Source organism: Salvelinus fontinalis, chromosome 7 (genome assembly GCF_029448725.1).
Source record: "Salvelinus fontinalis isolate EN_2023a chromosome 7, ASM2944872v1, whole genome shotgun sequence".
Classification (NCBI taxonomy): Eukaryota; Metazoa; Chordata; class Actinopteri; order Salmoniformes; family Salmonidae; genus Salvelinus; species Salvelinus fontinalis.
The window spans coordinates 300,566-320,293 of record NC_074671.1 but is presented as its reverse complement, the minus strand read 5'-3'; the positions used below and the strand labels follow the sequence as shown (position 1 = coordinate 320,293).

Sequence of the window (19,728 nt, the reverse complement as noted above, 5' to 3'; positions counted from 1 at the left end):
ATGGAGGAGTCTGCTACAGACCTGGACCAATCAACATGTCATCATGGAAGAGTCTGCTACAGGCCTGCACCAATCAACATGTCATCATGGAGGAGTCTGTTACAGGCCTGCACCAATCAACATGTCATCATGGAGGAGTCTGCTACAGGCCTGCACCAATCAACATGTCATCATGGAGGAGTCTGCTACAGACCTGGACCAATCAACATGTCATCATGGAGGAGTCTGCTACAGGCCTGGACCAATCAACATGTCATCATTTAGGAGTCTGCTACAGGCCTGGACCAATCAACATGTCATCATTTAGGAGTCTGCTACAGGCCTGCACCAATCAACATGTCATCATTTAGGAGTCTGCTACAGGCCTGGACCAATCAACATGTCATCATGGAGGAGTCTGCTACAGGCCTGGACCAATCAACATGTCATCATGGAGGAGTCTGCTACAGGCCTGGACCAATCAACATGTCATCATTTAGGAGTCTGCTACAGGCCTGCACCAATCAACATGTCATCATGGAGGAGTCTGCTACAGGCCTGCACCAATCAACATGTCATCATGGAGGAGTCTGCTACAGGCCTGGACCAATCAACATGTCATCATTTAGGAGTCTGTTACAGGCCTGCACCAATCAACATGTCATCATGGAGGAGTCTGCTACAGGCCTGGACCAATCAACATGTCATCATTTAGGAGTCTGCTACAGACCTGGACCAATCAACATTTCATCATGGAGGAGTCTGCTACAGGCCTGCACCAATCAACATGTCATCATTTAGGAGTCTGCTACAGGCCTGGACCAATCAACATGTCATCATGGAGGAGTCTGCTACAGGCCTGCACCAATCAACATGTCATCATGGAGGAGTCTGCTACAGGCCTGCACCAATCAACATGTCATCATGGAGGAGTCTGCTACAGGCCTGGACCAATCAACATGTCATCATTTAGCAGTCTGCTACAGGCCTGGACCAATCAACATGTCATCATTTAGGAGTCTGTTACAGGCCTGCACCAATCAACATGTCATCATTTAGGAGTCTGCTACAGGCCTGGACCAATCAACATGTCATCATTTAGGAGTCTGCTACAGGCCTGCACCAATCAACATGTCATCATTTAGGAGTCTGCTACAGGCCTGGACCAATCAACATGTCATCATGGAGGAGTCTGCTACAGGCCTGGACCAATCAACATGTCATCATGGAGGAGTCTGTTACAGGCCTGCACCAATCAACATGTCATCATGGAGGAGTCTGCTACAGGCCTGCACCAATCAACATGTCATCATGGAGGAGTCTGCTACAGGCCTGGACCAATCAACATGTCATCATGGAGGAGTCTGCTACAGGCCTGGACCAATCAACATGTCATCATTTAGGAGTCTGCTACAGGCCTGGACCAATCAACATGTCATCATTTAGGAGTCTGCTACAGGCCTGCACTAATCAACATGTCATCATTTAGGAGTCTGCTACAGGCCTGGACCAATCAACATGTCATCATGGAGGAGTCTGCTACAGGCCTGGACCAATCAACATGTCATCATGGAGGAGTCTGCTACAGGCCTGCACCAATCAACATGTCATCATGGAGGAGTCTGCTACAGGCCTGGACCAATCAACATGTCATCATGGAGGAGTCTGCTACAGGCCTGCACCAATCAACATGTCATCATTTAGGAGTCTGCTACAGACCTGGACCAATCAACATGTCATCATGGAGGAGTCTGCTACAGGCCTGCACCAATCAACATGTCATCATTTAGGAGTCTGCTACAGGCCTGGACCAATCAACATGTCATCATGGAGGAGTCTGCTACAGGCCTGGACCAATCAACATGTCATCAGGGAGGAGTCTGCTACAGGCCTGGACCAATCAACATGTCATCATTTAGGAGTCTGCTACAGGCCTGCACCAATCAACATGTCATCATGGAGGAGTCTGCTACAGGCCTGGACCAATCAACATGTCATCATTTAGGAGTCTGCTACAGGCCTGGACCAATCAACATGTCATCATGGAGGAGTCTGCTACAGGCCTGCACCAATCAACATGTCATCATTTAGGAGTCTGCTACAGGCCTGGACCAATCAACATGTCATCATTTAGGAGTCTGCTACAGGCCTGCACCAATCAACATGTCATCATGGAAAAGTCTGCTACAGGCCTGCACCAATCAACATGTCATCATGGAGGAGTCTGCTACAGGCCTGCACCAATCAACATGTCATCATGGAGGAGTCTGCTACAGGCCTGGACCAATCAACATGTCATCATTTAGGAGTCTGCTACAGGCCTGCACCAATCAACATGTCATCATGGAGGAGTCTGCTACAGGCCTGCACCAATCAACATGTCATCATGGAGGAGTCTGTTACAGGCCTGGACCAATCAACATGTCATCATTTAGGAGTCTGCTACAGGAATGGACCAATCAACATGTCATCATTTAGGAGTCTGCTACAGGCCTGGACCAATCAACATGTCATCATTTAGGAGTCTGCTACAGGCCTGCACCAATCAACATGTCATCATGGAGGAGTCTGTTACAGGCCTGGACCAATCAACATGTCATCATTTAGGAGTCTGCTACAGGCCTGGACCAATCAACATGTCATCATGGAGGAGTCTGCTACAGGCCTGCACCAATCAACATGTCATCATTTAGGAGTCTGCTACAGACCTGGACCAATCAACATTTCATCATGGAGGAGTCTGTTACAGGCCTGGACCAATCAACATTTCATCATGGAGGAGTCTGCTACAGACCTGCACCAATCAACATGTCATCATTTAGGAGTCTGCTACAGGCCTGCACCAATCAACATGTCATCATGGAGGAGTCTGCTACAGGCCTGCACCAATCAACATGTCATCATTTAGGAGTCTGCTACAGGAATGGACCAATCAACATGTCATCATTTAGGAGTCTGCTACAGGCCTGGACCAATCAACATGTCATCATGGAGGAGTCTGCTACAGGCCTGGACCAATCAACATGTCATCATGGAGGAGTCTGCTACAGGCCTGCACCAATCAACATGTCATCATGGAGGAGTCTGCTACAGGCCTGCACCAATCAACATGTCATCATGGAGGAGTCTGCTACAGGCCTGGACCAATCAACATGTCATCATTTAGGAGTCTGCTACAGGCCTGGACCAATCAACATGTCATCATGGAGGAGTCTGCTACAGGCCTGGACCAATCAACATGTCATCATTTAGGAGTCTGCTACAGGCCTGGACCAATCAACATGTCATCATTTAGGAGTCTGCTACAGGCCTGCACCAATCAACATGTCATCATTTAGGAGTCTGCTACAGGCCTGCACCAATCAACATGTCATCATGGAGGAGTCTGCTACAGGCCTGGACCAATCAACATGTCATCATTTAGGAGTCTGCTACAGGCCTGCACCAATCAACATGTCATCATGGAGGAGTCTGCTACAGGCCTGCACCAATCAACATGTCATCATGGAGGAGTCTGCTACAGGCCTGGACCAATCAACATGTCATCATGGAGGAGTCTGCTACAGGCCTGGACCTATCAACATGTCATCATGGAGGAGTCTGCTACAGGCCTGCACCAATCAACATGTCATCATTTAGGAGTCTGCTACAGGCCTGGACCAATCAACATGTCATCATGGAGGAGTCTGCTACAGGCCTGCACCAATCAACATGTCATCATGGAGGAGTCTGCTACAGGCCTGGACCAATCAACATGTCATCATGGAGGAGTCTGCTACAGGCCTGGACCAATCAACATGTCATCATGGAGGAGTCTGCTACGGGCCTGCACCAATCAACATGTCATCATGGAGGAGTCTGCTACAGGCCTGGACCAATCAACATGTCATCATTTAGGAGTCTGTTACAGGCCTGGACCAATCAACATGTCATCATGGAGGAGTCTGCTACAGGCCTGGACCAATCAACATGTCATCATTTAGGAGTCTGCTACAGGCCTGGACCAATCAACATGTCATCATGGAGGAGTCTGCTACAGGCCTGCACCAATCAACATGTCATCATGGAGGAGTCTGCTACAGGCCTGGACCAATCAACATGTCATCATGGAGGAGTCTGCTACAGGCCTGGACCAATCAACATGTCATCATGGAGGAGTCTGCTACAGGCCTGGACCAATCAACATGTCATCATGGAGGAGTCTGCTACAGGCCTGGACCAATCAACATGTCATCATGGAGGAGTCTGCTACCGGCCTGCACCAATCAACATGTCATCATGGAGGAGTCTGCTACAGGCCTGCACCAATCAACATGTCATCATTTAGGAGTCTGCTACAGGCCTGGACCAATCAACATGTCATCATGGAGGAGTCTGCTACAGGCCTGCACCAATCAACATGTCATCATGGAGGAGTCTGCTACAGGCCTGGACCAATCAACATGTCATCATTTAGGAGTCTGCTACAGGCCTGCACCAATCAACATGTCATCATGGAGGAGTCTGCTACAGGCCTGGACCAATCAACATGTCATCATGGAGGAGTCTGCTACAGGCCTGCACCAATCAACATGTCATCATGGAGGAGTCTGCTACAGGCCTGGACCAATCAACATGTCATCATTTAGGAGTCTGTTACAGGCCTGGACCAATCAACATGTCATCATGGAGGAGTCTGTTACAGGCCTGGACCAATCAACATGTCATCATTTAGGAGTCTGCTACAGGCCTGGACCAATCAACATGTCATCATGGAGGAGTCTGCTACAGGCCTGGACCAATCAACATGTCATCATGGAGGAGTCTGCTACAGGCCTGCACCAATCAACATGTCATCATTTAGGAGTCTGTTACAGGCCTGGACCAATCAACATGTCATCATGGAGGAGTCTGTTACAGGCCTGCACCAATCAACATGTCATCATGGAGGAGTCTGTTACAGGCCTGCACCAATCAACATGTCATCATGGAGGAGTCTGCTACAGGCCTGGACCAATCAACATGTCATCATGGAGGAGTCGGCTACAGGCCTGCACCAATCAACATGTCATCATGGAGGAGTCTGCTACAGGCCTGGACCAATCAACATGTCATCATGGAGGAGTCTGCTACAGGCCTGCACCAATCAACATGTCATCATGGAGGAGTCTGCTACAGGCCTGGACCAATCAACATGTCATCATGGAGGAGTCTGCTACAGACCTGGACCAATCAACATGTCATCATTTAGGAGTCTGCTACAGGCCTGGACCAATCAACATGTCATCATGGAGGAGTCTGCTACAGGCCTGCACCAATCAACATGTCATCATGGAGGAGTCTGCTACAGGCCTGGACCAATCAACATGTCATCATTTAGGAGTCTGCTACAGGCCTGCACCAATCAACATGTCATCATTTAGGAGTCTGCTACAGGCCTGCACCAATCAACATGTCATCATGGAGGAGTCTGCTACAGGCCTGGACCAATCAACATGTCATCATGGAGGAGTCTGCTACAGGCCTGGACCAATCAACATGTCATCATGGAGGAGTCTGCTACAGGCCTGGACCAATCAACATGTCATCATGGAGGAGTCTGCTACAGGCCTGCACCAATCAACATGTCATCATTTAGCAGTCTGCTACAGGCCTGCACCAATCAACATGTCATCATGGAGGAGTCTGCTACAGACCTGGACCAATCAACATGTCATCATGGAGGAGTCTGCTACAGGCCTGCACCAATCAACATGTCATCATTTAGCAGTCTGCTACAGGCCTGCACCAATCAACATGTCATCATTTAGCAGTCTGCTACAGGCCTGCACCAATCAACATGTCATCATTTAGGAGTCTGCTACAGGCCTGCACCAATCAACATGTCATCATTTAGGAGTCTGCTACAGGCCTGCACCAATCAACATGTCATCATGGAGGAGTCTGCTACAGGCCTGCACCAATCAACATGTCATCATTTAGGAGTCTGCTACAGGCCTGCACCAATCAACATGTCATCATGGAGGAGTCTGCTACAGGCCTGCACCAATCAACATGTCATCATGGAGGAGTCTGTTACAGGCCTGGACCAATCAACATGTCATCATTTAGGAGTCTGCTACAGGCCTGGACCAATCAACATGTCATCATGGAGGAGTCTGCTACAGGCCTGCACCAATCAACATGTCATCATTTAGGAGTCTGCTACAGGCCTGCACCAATCAACATGTCATCATTTAGCAGTCTGCTACAGGCCTGCACCAATCAACATGTCATCATGGAGGAGTCTGCTACAGGCCTGGACCAATCAACATGTCATCATGGAGGAGTCTGCTACAGGCCTGGACCAATCAACATGTCATCATGGAGGAGTCTGCTACAGGCCTGGACCAATCAACATGTCATCATTTAGGAGTCTGCTACAGGCCTGGACCAATCAACATGTCATCATGGAGGAGTCTGCTACAGGCCTGGACCAATCAACATGTCATCATGGAGGAGTCTGCTACAGGCCTGGACCAATCAACATGTCATCATGGAGGAGTCTGTTACAGGCCTGGACCAATCAACATGTCATCATTTAGGAGTCTGCTACAGGCCTGGACCAATCAACATGTCATCATGGAGGAGTCTGCTACAGGCCTGGACCAATCAACATGTCATCATGGAGGAGTCTGCTACAGGCCTGGACCAATCAACATGTCATCATTTAGGAGTCTGCTACAGGCCTGCACCAATCAACATGTCATCATTTAGGAGTCTGCTACAGGCCTGGACCAATCAACATGTCATCATGGAGGAGTCTGTTACAGGCCTGGACCAATCAACATGTCATCATTTAGGAGTCTGCTACAGGCCTGGACCAATCAACATGTCATCATGGAGGAGTCTGCTACAGACCTGGACCAATCAACATGTCATCATGGAGGAGTCTGTTACAGGCCTGGACCAATCAACATGTCATCATTTAGGAGTCTGCTACAGGCCTGGACCAATCAACATGTCATCATGGAGGAGTCTGCTACAGGCCTGGACCAATCAACATGTCATCATTTAGGAGTCTGCTACAGGCCTGCACCAATCAACATGTCATCATGGAGGAGTCTGCTACAGGCCTGCACCAATCAACATGTCATCATGGAGGAGTCTGCTACAGGCCTGGACCAATCAACATGTCATCATTTAGCAGTCTGCTACAGGCCTGCACCAATCAACATGTCATCATTTAGCAGTCTGCTACAGGCCTGCACCAATCAACATGTCATCATTTAGGAGTCTGCTACAGGCCTGCACCAATCAACATGTCATCATTTAGGAGTCTGCTACAGGAATGGACCAATCAACATGTCATCATGGAGGAGTCTGCTACAGGCCTGCACCAATCAACATGTCATCATTTAGGAGTCTGCTACAGGCCTGGACCAATCAACATGTCATCATGGAGGAGTCTGCTACAGGCCTGGACCAATCAACATGTCATCATGGAGGAGTCTGCTACAGGCCTGCACCAATCAACATGTCATCATTTAGGAGTCTGCTACAGGCCTGCACCAATCAACATGTCATCATGGAGGAGTCTGCTACAGGCCTGGACCAATCAACATGTCATCATTTAGGAGTCTGCTACAGGCCTGCACCAATCAACATGTCATCATGGAGGAGTCTGCTACAGGCCTGGACCAATCAACATGTCATCATTTAGGAGTCTGCTACAGGCCTGGACCAATCAACATGTCATCATTTAGGAGTCTGCTACAGGCCTGCACCAATCAACATGTCATCATTTAGGAGTCTGCTACAGGCCTGCACCAATCAACATGTCATCATTTAGGAGTCTGCTACAGGCCTGGACCAATCAACATGTCATCATTTAGGAGTCTGCTACAGGCCTGGACCAATCAACATGTCATCATTTAGGAGTCTGCTACAGGCCTGGACCAATCAACATGTCATCATGGAGGAGTCTGCTACAGGCCTGGACCAATCAACATGTCATCATTTAGGAGTCTGCTACAGGCCTGGACCAATCAACATGTCATCATTTAGGAGTCTGCTACAGGCCTGGACCAATCAACATGTCATCATGGAGGAGTCTGCTACAGGCCTGGACCAATCAACATGTCATCATGGAGGAGTCTGCTACAGGCCTGCACCAATCAACATGTCATCATGGAGGAGTCTGCTACAGGCCTGCACCAATCAACATGTCATCATGGAGGAGTCTGCTACAGGCCTGCACCAATCAACATGTCATCATTTAGCAGTCTGCTACAGGCCTGCACCAATCAACATGTCATCATTTAGCAGTCTGCTACAGGCCTGCACCAATCAACATGTCATCATTTAGGAGTCTGCTACAGGCTTGCACCAATCAACATGTCATCATTTAGCAGTGTGCTACAGGCCTGCACCAATCAACATGTCATCATTTAGGAGTCTGTTACAGGCCTGGACCAATCAACATGTCATCATGGAGGAGTCTGTTACAGGCCTGGACCAATCAACATGTCATCATTTAGGAGTCTGCTACAGGCCTGGACCAATCAACATGTCATCATGGAGGAGTCTGCTACAGGCCTGCACCAATCAACATGTCATCATTTAGCAGTCTGCTACAGGCCTGGACCAATCAACATGTCATCATTTAGGAGTCTGCTACAGGCCTGCACCAATCAACATGTCATCATGGAGGAGTCTGCTACAGGCCTGGACCAATCAACATGTCATCATGGAGGAGTCTGCTACAGGCCTGCACCAATCAACATGTCATCATGGAGGAGTCTGCTACAGGCCTGCACCAATCAACATGTCATCATGGAGGAGTCTGCTACAGGCCTGCACCAATCAACATGTCATCATTTAGGAGTCTGCTACAGACCTGGACCAATCAACATGTCATCATGGAGGAGTCTGTTACAGGCCTGCACCAATCAACATGTCATCATGGAGGAGTCTGCTACAGGCCTGCACCAATCAACATGTCATCATTTAGGAGTCTGCTACAGACCTGGACCAATCAACATGTCATCATGGAGGAGTCTGTTACAGGCCTGCACCAATCAACATGTCATCATTTAGGAGTCTGCTACAGACCTGGACCAATCAACATGTCATCATTTAGGAGTCTGCTACAGGCCTGCACCAATCAACATGTCATCATGGAGGAGTCTGCTACAGGCCTGGACCAATCAACATGTCATCATTTAGGAGTCTGCTACAGGCCTGGACCAATCAACATGTCATCATGGAGGAGTCTGCTACAGGCCTGCACCAATCAACATGTCATCATGGAGGAGTCTGCTACAGGCCTGGACCAATCAACATGTCATCATTTAGGAGTCTGCTACAGGCCTGGACCAATCAACATGTCATCATGGAGGAGTCTGCTACAGGCCTGGACCAATCAACATGTCATCATGGAGGAGTCTGCTACAGGCCTGCACCAATCAACATGTCATCATGGAGGAGTCTGCTACAGGCCTGGACCAATCAACATGTCATCATTTAGGAGTCTGCTACAGGCCTGGAACAATCAACATGTCATCATGGAGGAGTCTGCTACAGGCCTGCACCAATCAACATGTCATCATTTAGGAGTCTGCTACAGGCCTGCACCAATCAACATGTCATCATTTAGGAGTCTGCTACAGGCCTGGACCAATCAACATGTCATCATTTAGGAGTCTGCTACAGGCCTGGACCAATCAACATGTCATCATTTAGGAGTCTGCTACAGGCCTGGACCAATCAACATGTCATCATTTAGGAGTCTGCTACAGGCCTGCACCAATCAACATGTCATCATTTAGGAGTCTGCTACAGGCCTGGACCAATCAACATGTCATCATGGAGGAGTCTGCTACAGGCCTAGACCAATCAACATGTCATCATGGAGGAGTCTGCTACAGGCCTGGACCAATCAACATGTCATCATGGAGGAGTCTGTTACAGGCCTGGACCAATCAACATGTCATCATGGAGGAGTCTGCTACAGGCCTGGACCAATCAACATGTCATCATTTAGGAGTCTGCTACAGGCCTGGACCAATCAACATGTCATCATTTAGGAGTCTGCTACAGGCCTGGACCAATCAACATGTCATCATGGAGGAGTCTGCTACAGGCCTGCACCAATCAACATGTCATCATTTAGGAGTCTGCTACAGGCCTGGACCAATCAACATGTCATCATGGAGGAGTCTGCTACAGACCTGGACCAATCAACATGTCATCATTTAGCAGTCTGCTACAGGCCTGCACCAATCAACATGTCATCATGGAGGAGTCTGCTACAGGCCTGGACCAATCAACATGTCATCATTTAGGAGTCTGCTACAGGCCTGCACCAATCAACATGCTGTGGCCCTTCACGCCATGTGGCTTCTTTTTCTGAATAAAGAAATCTAACATTGAGCTCTGTATGTGTAGGTGTGTCTGTTACCTGAAGCTGGCCCCCAGCAGGACAGACACCAGTACGGGGGCGGAGGCAAAGAAGACTGGGTGGCTCGCCACGAACCGACCCAGAGCCTGGAACGAGCTCCTCAGGCCTGCCTGCAACACCTGAATCACACACACACACACACACATATATATATACACAGAAACACATGAACATCCTTTCTCTCTCACACACACACAAACATCCTTCTCTCTCTCATACACACACCTGGCGCAGCATCCTCCTAGCGCGCTTTGGACACAACGTCTTGAGCCTCTCCCACCAGCGAGAGGAAACAACGGGTACGCCGACCATCAGGTGCACACAGCATCGGGTCCACAGGCACTACTGTCCCAGTGTTCTCCGGTAGACAGACAGACAGGGAGGAGGACAGCCTAGTTCTCCCTGGTCAGACAGCTCCTTTTCAGGGCTTCACTCATCAGAGCCCCTGGCGGCAGACTGTAGCTCCAACAGATAAATAACCTGCAGGTCTCTCTCTCTCTTTGCCTTTCTCTCTTCCCCCAATTTGCTCGATCTTTCCCCCCACTTCCTCTCTCTCCCCCAACTCTCTCTTTTCTCCCTCAACTCTCCCTCTCTCTACAGGTTGGGTGCAGCAGACACACAGTAGCCTAGAGAGCAGCAGATACCGGGAGATAATGGCACTTACATAGAGAAAGCTCCATAGAAAGACGACAGACCTCGAACTAACCTACATGGGTAAAGGAAGGCAACAGAGATCCAGTGAAAGAGCCAAGAGAAGCGAGTGAAAGAGCCAAGAGAAGCGATAACCTTAAAGCAGCTAGATGGTGACGTTATAATCCAGAGTGGGCGCAGTGGACCCTCATATCTCCCGCCTCATACACCCTTCTCTGGGTGTCGCCAAGATAGAGACCATCGCTAGTTTAGCGCGGTAACTCGGTAATCCAGTAGCACTGGCCCAGAGAGCGCAGGCTCGGTAAAACTAGGAGAAAAAAGATTCTCCGGTGTGTGTAGGTGATGTTATCCGGTTAGGTCGCGCTGCAGCGGTAAAGGCTTTGTCATCGCCTCCTCACGCGCCACTACCCCGGTGGCTCCACGCCACTCTCTCTTCCACTGGCCGCTCCTCTCCGTTGTCCTCACGCTCTAACAAACTGACATCACTAATTACCGGCTGGCTGGTAAACCGTGATTCCGTTAGTGATGCACCTCTTGGTGTCACAGCCTCCCGCGCCCCGCCTCTCTCCCGCCTCGCTGGTAATGCAGAGACTCAAACTCCGAATATCATGTATTTCAGGCAGTCAGTGGGAGCGCCAGCCTCTTTCTTCACTTACCAGCTAGAATATTACAATCAGATTACAGATACTTTTCAAAAAGTAGACGATTACTTATTCGATTACTTTTACATTTAAAAAATGTTTGTGACAAAAAAAATCTGACATTCAATTAGTCATTGAAAAAAAGTCACACGATTAAATTAAATCGGTTACATTTGTTCCACCTGAGGGAGAACACAAGTCTTATATGATGACACACAAAATGCATTTGAATGATCCTTTTGTCTTCTTCTGATGCCTCTTAAGTGGAAAGTGATCGAAAAGTAACTGAATGTAATCAGATTGTGTTCTCTCTCACACCACTCTCATCACTCTGTTTGGCTCTGACTCTTGTGTTCTCTCTCACACCACTCTCATCACTCTGTTTGGCTCTGACCCTTGTGTTCTCTCTCACACCACTCTCATCACTCTGTTTGGCTCTGACCCTTGTGTTCTCTCTCACACCACTCTCATCACTCTGTTTGGCTCTGACCCTTGTGTTCTCTCTCACACCACTCTCATCACTCTGTTTGGCTCTGACCCTTGTGTTCTCTCTCACACCACTCTCATCACTCTGTTTGGCTCTGACCCTTGTGTTCTCTCTCACACCACTCTCATCACTCTGTTTGGCTCTGACCCTTGTGTTCTCTCTCACACCACTCTCATCACTCTGTTTGGCTCTGACCCTTGTGTTCTCTCTCACACCACTCTCATCACTCTGTTTGGCTCTGACCCTTGTGTTCTCTCTCACACCACTCTCATCACTCTGTTTGGCTCTGACCCTTGTGATATTTAGCTCCAATCTCACTGGTCACTCTGAATGACACTGTACTGTATGTTTACTGTTGGAATGTATTTAGCTGTTTCCATAGTAACCAGACAGATCACTTCTTCTTTGACAAGCCCTGGTTCCCATGGTGATGACTCCTGGTGCTACGGTGACACACACAGAGAGAAGAGAGAGAGAGAGGGCGAAGAGAGGGCGAAGGGAAAGCGAAGAGAGAGCAGAGAGAGAGAAGAGAGAGAGAAGAGAGAAAGAGACTGACACAATTAGACCCAAACAAATCATGACTTGACACATTGGAAAGAAATAACAAAAAAACCTGAACAAACTAGAATGCTATTTGGCCCTAAACAGAGTATACCTGACCACTGTGACTGACCCAAACTTAAGGAAAGCTTTGACTGTGTACAGACTCAGTGAGCTTTGCTATTGATCAAGGCCACCGTAGGCAGACCTGGCTCTCAAGAGAAGACAGGCTATGTGCACACTGCCCACAAAATGAGGTTGAAACTGAGCTGCACTTCCTAACCTCCTGCCAAATGTATGACCATATGTGACCCGATTCAGAAAACTAGGTGTATGTCGCAAGTCACGACTTCACAGGAGAGCCGTTTGAATGTTTTTTTTATTTATTTTTTATTTAAAAAAATGCCTTCTGGAACATGTGAATTTTCATGTGCCTTAATAACAAACTTGTATGCTTTCTGTAAATATGAATACATTTTTTACGAGCCTAGTTGGTTTAGAAACAGAAAAAGCCAGCAACCTTCCCACTAGCCATGATTGGCTGAGATAATGAGTGGGCTGGACATGCCGAGAGAGGAGTTTGGATTAGTCTGCCATACTGCAGGCTTCTGTCTATTTGATCTTGTCAGTCTGTGTTTGTAATCCTGTCAAATTTTTTTTTTAAATGTATCGTGTCGTGTTGCTGCATCCTCCACTTTCTGGAGGATCAAGTTTTGAAATCAGTGGAATTAGAGTATGATAGCTAAAGAGATGGAGAAAACACCTGTCTCCATGATGACATCTTCAAACTAAGGGCAACCGTGGTATGGCATTCCTGACAGGGAGACGTGTCCATCATTTGTGAGGATGTATACAGGTAAGATAGATAGCTACATTTTCAGATATTACACGTATCTACATTTTGAAAGAAAGTGGTTTCATTTCAAGCTAAAGTGTAACGTAAACTCACTCACTTTTGTACATCACCTTGGTCCGTACAATTTACCTTATTTTAGCGTCCCAAAAACATAATACTTTCAGATCAACTGTAATATCAATACCATTGTAAAGCACAATTTCTCCCCTTTCCAACAGAATCAATTACATGACCCCAACGCTGCCCGTTTCTGCATGATTCAAGAAGGCAAGGAGCCCCGTCAGGTCTTTTTAAAAATGGCGGGTGGAGAAGCGAAACTAATGCGTGATAGTGAGAAGGAGAGATGTTGTGTGGGAAAATGCTTTTTTTCACTCGATCTGTCCAACTTATCACCTTTTCGCCTCTAAAATGTAAATAAAACACGATAAAGAGTTTATATAATGTGTCATTACATACCTATTTGAAGGTTTGTGTCGAATTTGAATCGGGTTTTTAGGGCGGTGCTAAAGTGATCTCAAAGTAAACATTCTTTGAGAATGATGATCGCATGCAATGATGACGCAAAAAATGACTAGGTATCCCCCCTTACCCCCGTCACTGTCCATTTCTTGTTTTTAAAGGATGAGAGAAGTGCTATACCTGGTGGAGAGAGATTGTAAGACAGAAATAGTTGCTTTATGCGTGCTGTTACGACATGACACGTCTAGATGTAACGGAGGGTCCGTTTTTTTCTACTTTTCTCCAATACTATAGATCCATTACCATGTCGATCAACGCTTGAATAGAAACGTAGTTCACACCCCCAATTTTGAAGTCAACACAGTCGCTACAGTCCCATTAGTTTTCTTTGTAGCCTCGTTTGAATGTCGCGGTTGCGCACATTTATACGGAACGGGGTGAGTTTACGTTACTGTTATCTAGCTAGCTACGAATAGCTGACTGGCTCCCTAGCTGACGTTATTATTTGTTTCCCAGAGCCTTGTGCTGTTCTAGATAGTGTTAGCTAGCTTCTACTTGGTCACAATTCCGGATCCGGGAGCACCCCCATCAGTAAAAAAACTGACTAGCATAGCCTAGCATAGCGTCACAAGTAAATACTAGCATCTAAATATCATTAAATCACAAGTCCAAGACACCAGATGAAAGATACACATCTTGTGAATCCAGCCATCATTTCTGATTTTTAAAATGTTTTACAGGGAAGACACAATATGTATTTATATTAGCTAACCACGATAGCAAAAGACACAACTTTTTTTCCCCAACATTTTTTTCCTGCATAGGTAGCTATCACAATTTCGACCAACTAAAAATATAAATAGTCACTAACCAAGAAACAACCTCATCAGATGACCGTCTGATAACATATTTATTGTATAGCATATGTTTTGTTAGAAAAAGGTGCATATTTCAGGTATAAATCATAGTTCATACATTGCAGCCACCATCACAACTCTCACCAAAGCAACTAGAATAACTATAGAGACCATCGTGTATTACCTAAATACTCATAAAACATTTATGAAAAATACACAGCGTACAGCAAATGAAAGACAAAGATCTTGTGAATCCAGCCAATATTTCAGATTTTTTAAGTGTTTTACAGCGAAAACACAATATAGCATTATATTAGCTTACTACAATAGCCAACCACACAACAGCATTGATTCAAGCCAACAATAGCGATAACGAATAAACCAGCAAAAGATATTCATTTTTTCACTGACCTTCTCAAACTTCTTCAGATGACAGTCCTTGTCACGCCCTGGCCTTAGTATTATTTGTTTTATTTATTATTTTAGTTAGGTCAGGGTGTGACATGGGGTATGTGTGTATTTTGGGGTATTATATGGTAGAGGGGGTGTTTGTTGTAGTTTATGGTTTTGTGTTGAGTGTATGTGTCTAGCTGTGTCTATGTTGGGTGTAGTTCTAGGAAAGTCTATGGTGGCCGGAATGGGTTCTCAATTAGAGACAGCTGATTTCGGTTGTCTCTAATTGGGAGCCATATTTAAGGCTGCCATAGGCTTTAGCTGTTTGTGGGTCATTGTTTGTGTATATGTATAGTTCGACGTAAGTAGTTTGTGTGTGCACTTACGTTTGAAGTTTTCACGATCGTTTGTTGTTTTCGTTAGTGTTGTATAAGTGTGTCGTGTTCATCTTCGTCGTTGTTATTAAAAGAAGATGTATTCAAATCATGTTGCGCCTTGGTCCTCTCGTTCATGTCAACGCGATCGTGACAGTCCTATAACATCATATTACACAATACATATAGAGTTTGTTCGAAAATGTGCATATTTAGCGGCACAAATCGTGGTTATACAATGAGAATAGTAGCCAAGCTGCCAATAAAATGTCGAGAGAAATCTTGGGAGAGGCACCTAATCTAATCAGTAACTAATCATAAACTTGACAAAAAAATACAGGTTGGACAGCAAATGAAAGATACATTAGTTCTTAATGCAACCGCTGTGTTAGATTTTTAAAATTAATGTTACTACGACATACAGCGTGCGTTAAAGCGAGACCGCACCGAAATGAATGGCGGAACTGTAGGTCAACATTTTTTAACAGAACAACGAATTAACATCATAAATACTTCTTACTTTTTGATGAGCTCCCATCAGAATCTTGGGAAAGTTGTCCTTTGTCCAAAAGAATCGTTGCTCGGTTGTAGATTGTCGCCTTCAACTTTGGAATTAGCAGTAAACATTAGCCATGTGGCCCAGACGTGCCCAACTCCCTAGAACGCAGCACAAATAAATACCCGAAAATCGCAATATACTGATATAAATTGATATAACTCGGTTTAAAATAACAACATTATGATGTCTAACACCTATATCGAATAAAATCAGAGCCGGATATATCTAAGGCCTATAACGGGAGCATTCCAGGACGCCATTCAGAGGTCTTTCTTGCGTCGTGGCGAATGTCGAAAAGGGGGGACACCACATTCCCAGAGCCTTTATATGGCTTCAGATCTGCCTAGCAACTCCATTCCAATTCTCACTATTTGCTGACATCTAGGGGAAGGCATATGCGGTGCATCTCAACCAATAGAACACAAGCAAATGAATAAACTGACCCCAGAACAGTCTGCCTGATTTCAGATTTCTCACTTCCTCACAGGAAAATTGCTCCAACTTGGGTTCTGTTTTACTCACAGATATAATTCAAACGGTTTTAGAAACTAGAGAGTGTTTTCTATCCAATAGTAATAATAATATGCATATTGTACGAGCAAGAATTGAGTACGAGGCAGTTTAATTTGGGAACGAAATTCTTACAAAGTGAAAACAGCTCCCCCTATTGAGAAAAGGCTAGCTAACATTGGACCTGGTTGGTTAACTCCCAGCACTGTGGCATTGTTAGGCATTGTTGGCCTAATGTTAGGCATTGTTAGGCATTGTTGGCCTAATGTTAGGCATTGTTAGGCATTGCTGGCACTTTGTTAATTGTTGGCACTTTGTTCACTGCTGGCACTTTGTTTATTGTTGTTTAACTAGCTAACGTTAGTTGGCTGGCTCGTTAGCTAACGCTGCGTTACGTGTGTGATCTTAAACGTTGTTTACCTAGCTAGGTTCATTGTTTACCAAGCTAGCTTGTTATATGTCTTATGTCTTAAGCGTGGGCTAAAGTGTACTGTTAGCTAGCTAGCTAACGTTGGCTGACTGGCTCCCTAGTGGATGCTATTATTTGTTTTCCAGAGCTGTTTGCTTTTCATTTTGAGCCTAATGTTAGGCATTGTTGGCACTTTTTGTCATTGTTGGCACTTTGTTCATTGTTGTTTAACTAGTTAACATTAGGTGTCTGGCTCGTTAGCTAACGTCATGTGACGTGTGTACAACACCCGTTGAATATGGCCTGTGTCAGTAAACATCTGCAAAAAACCTTATACTCACAAACACACACTCACAGCCAACGCTGCTGTCCCATGTTATCGAGACACTGAAGCACAGGACACTTCCCATTTCACACTGTGTATTTACATACTGGATCCCAACATAATAGTTCTACTACTGTAAATGGGATTTTAGTTACACTGTGCATACACATCGCATATTTATTTATATACTGGATTCTTGACATAGCTTACTCTAATATATCTACTGCTGTACATATTATTCTTCGTTTATCTTTATATACTGGATTCTTGACATAGCTTACTCTAATATATCTACTGCTGTACATATTATTCTTCGTTTATCTTTATATACTGGATTCTTGACATAGCTTACTCTAATATATCTACTGCTGTACATATTATTCTTCGTTTATCTTTATATACTGGATTCTTGACATAGCTTACTCTAATATATCTACTGCTGTACATATTATTCTTCGTTTATCTTTATATACTGGATTCTTGACATAGCTTACTCTAATATATCTACTGCTGTACATATTATTCTTCGTTTATCTTCCCTGGTACTGCTACAGTGCTATTTGGGGGTGTTAATTGGATTAGTCCCGCCAGTCTTGCCTTTTTGTATTTATTTTTCTTGCCATTTTAATTGTTTGACACTTTACTGCATTGTTAGGAGCTAGCATTTCACTGCACCGCTATAACACCTGCTAAACTGTGTACGCAACCAATACACTTTGATTTGATTTGTTAAAGCAAAAAGAAAATCCCATGACTGAACCTAATCTCAGATCGATTGTCTGGGGCCAAGTTAAACCCCTCTTTCATGTAAAAAATGTCGTGACCATCATGCTTTTAGGTAAAGAAGATCATGTCGTACATGTATTAAATTCCAGTCCCCTTGCTGAAGGGGTCCGCGGTCCTCCCCGGGATAATTATTCCAGTCCCCTTGCTGAAGGGGTCCGCGGTCCTCCCCGGGATAATTATTCCAGTCCCCTTGCTGAAGGGGTCCGCGGTCCTCCCCGGGATAATTATTCCAGTCCCCTGCTGAAGGGGTCCGCGGTCCTCCCCGGGATAATTATTCCAGTCGCCTTGCTGAAGGGGTCCGCGGTCCTCCCCGGTATAATTATTCCAGTCCCCTTGCTGAAGGGGTCCGCGGTCCTCCCCGGGATAATTATTCCAGTCCCCTTGCTGAAGGGGTCCGCGGTCCTCCCCGGGATAATTATTCCAGTCCCCTTGCTGAAGGGGTCCGCGGTCCTCCCCGGTATAATTATTCCAGTCTCCTTGCTGAAGGGGTCCGCGGTCCTCCCCGGTATAATTATTCCAGTCCCCTTGCTGAAGGGGTCCGCGGTCCTCCCCGGGATAATTATTCCAGTCCCCTGCTGAAGGGGTCCGCGGTCCTCCCTGGTATAATTATTCCAGTCTCCTTGCTGAAGGGGTCCGCGGTCCTCCCCGGTATAATTATTTTATGTAGAAGGACTGAGATGCTCAGTTCTGGGGACTTTTTAGATTGCCATTCTACTCCAAAATGACTGAAAATAGAATGATGCTGACCACATCTAAAATTATATTTAAAATATGAGCCCAATAATTGATGCAACATAGTGGCTATAAATACATGGGCTGAAGCATGGGGTTGTCAATTTGCATTTACCCTGTTGGACACCCGAGACATGAACTATTCTCCATGATCCAGTCCGGCATGTGGTACTGGTGCATCAAGGCTCTCACAAACAGACTCCTAAACAGCTTCTATCCCCTGGCCATAAGACTGTTATAATGCTAATACTACTGATCTCCCTCTCCCACAGACTATCCACACTGACTCTATGCCCATCCAAGGGTCTCTACCCACTCAGACAAAAACCTACGCTGCTGTTACAAAGAGTATTGATAAGATTTAGTACTCTATTACGCTGCTGTTCAATGATTATTGATTGTCATTACCATTAGTATCTATCGATTTATCCTGCTACTGGCCACTATTACTCCTGTTTACATGTATATATTAGTATCTATCGATTTATCCTGCTACTGGCCACTATTACTCCTGTTTACATGTATATATTACCATTAGTATCTATCTATTTATCCTGCTACTGGCCACTATTACTCCTGTTTACATGTATATATTAGTATCTATCGATTTATAATGCTACTGGCCACTATTCCTCCTGTTTACATGTATATATTACCATTAGTATCTATCTATTTATCCTGCTACTGGCCACTATTCCTCCTGTTTACATGTATATATTAGTATCTATCTATTTATCCTGCTACTGGCCA

At 45.7% G+C, this 19,728-nt stretch overlaps 1 protein-coding gene across 2 annotated transcripts in view; it reads right to left on the bottom strand.

Annotated features, from left to right (window-relative positions):
- Positions 1-11,643, bottom strand: part of ptchd1 (patched domain containing 1) — a 141,308-nt gene extending 129,665 nt beyond the window's left edge. For both annotated transcript variants that reach the window (XR_008760106.1, XM_055928143.1), the window contains exons 1-2: positions 10,625-11,643; positions 10,400-10,518 (exon numbers count right to left, since the gene is read on the bottom strand). Coding sequence is in view for 1 of the 2 variants with exons in the window: in XM_055928143.1 (XP_055784118.1) it covers positions 10,400-10,518; positions 10,625-10,711 (206 nt within the window). In the remaining variant the exon portion in view is untranslated. The remainder of the gene's footprint in view (positions 1-10,399; positions 10,519-10,624) is intronic.
- Positions 11,644-19,728: the final 8,085 nt, after the last annotated feature.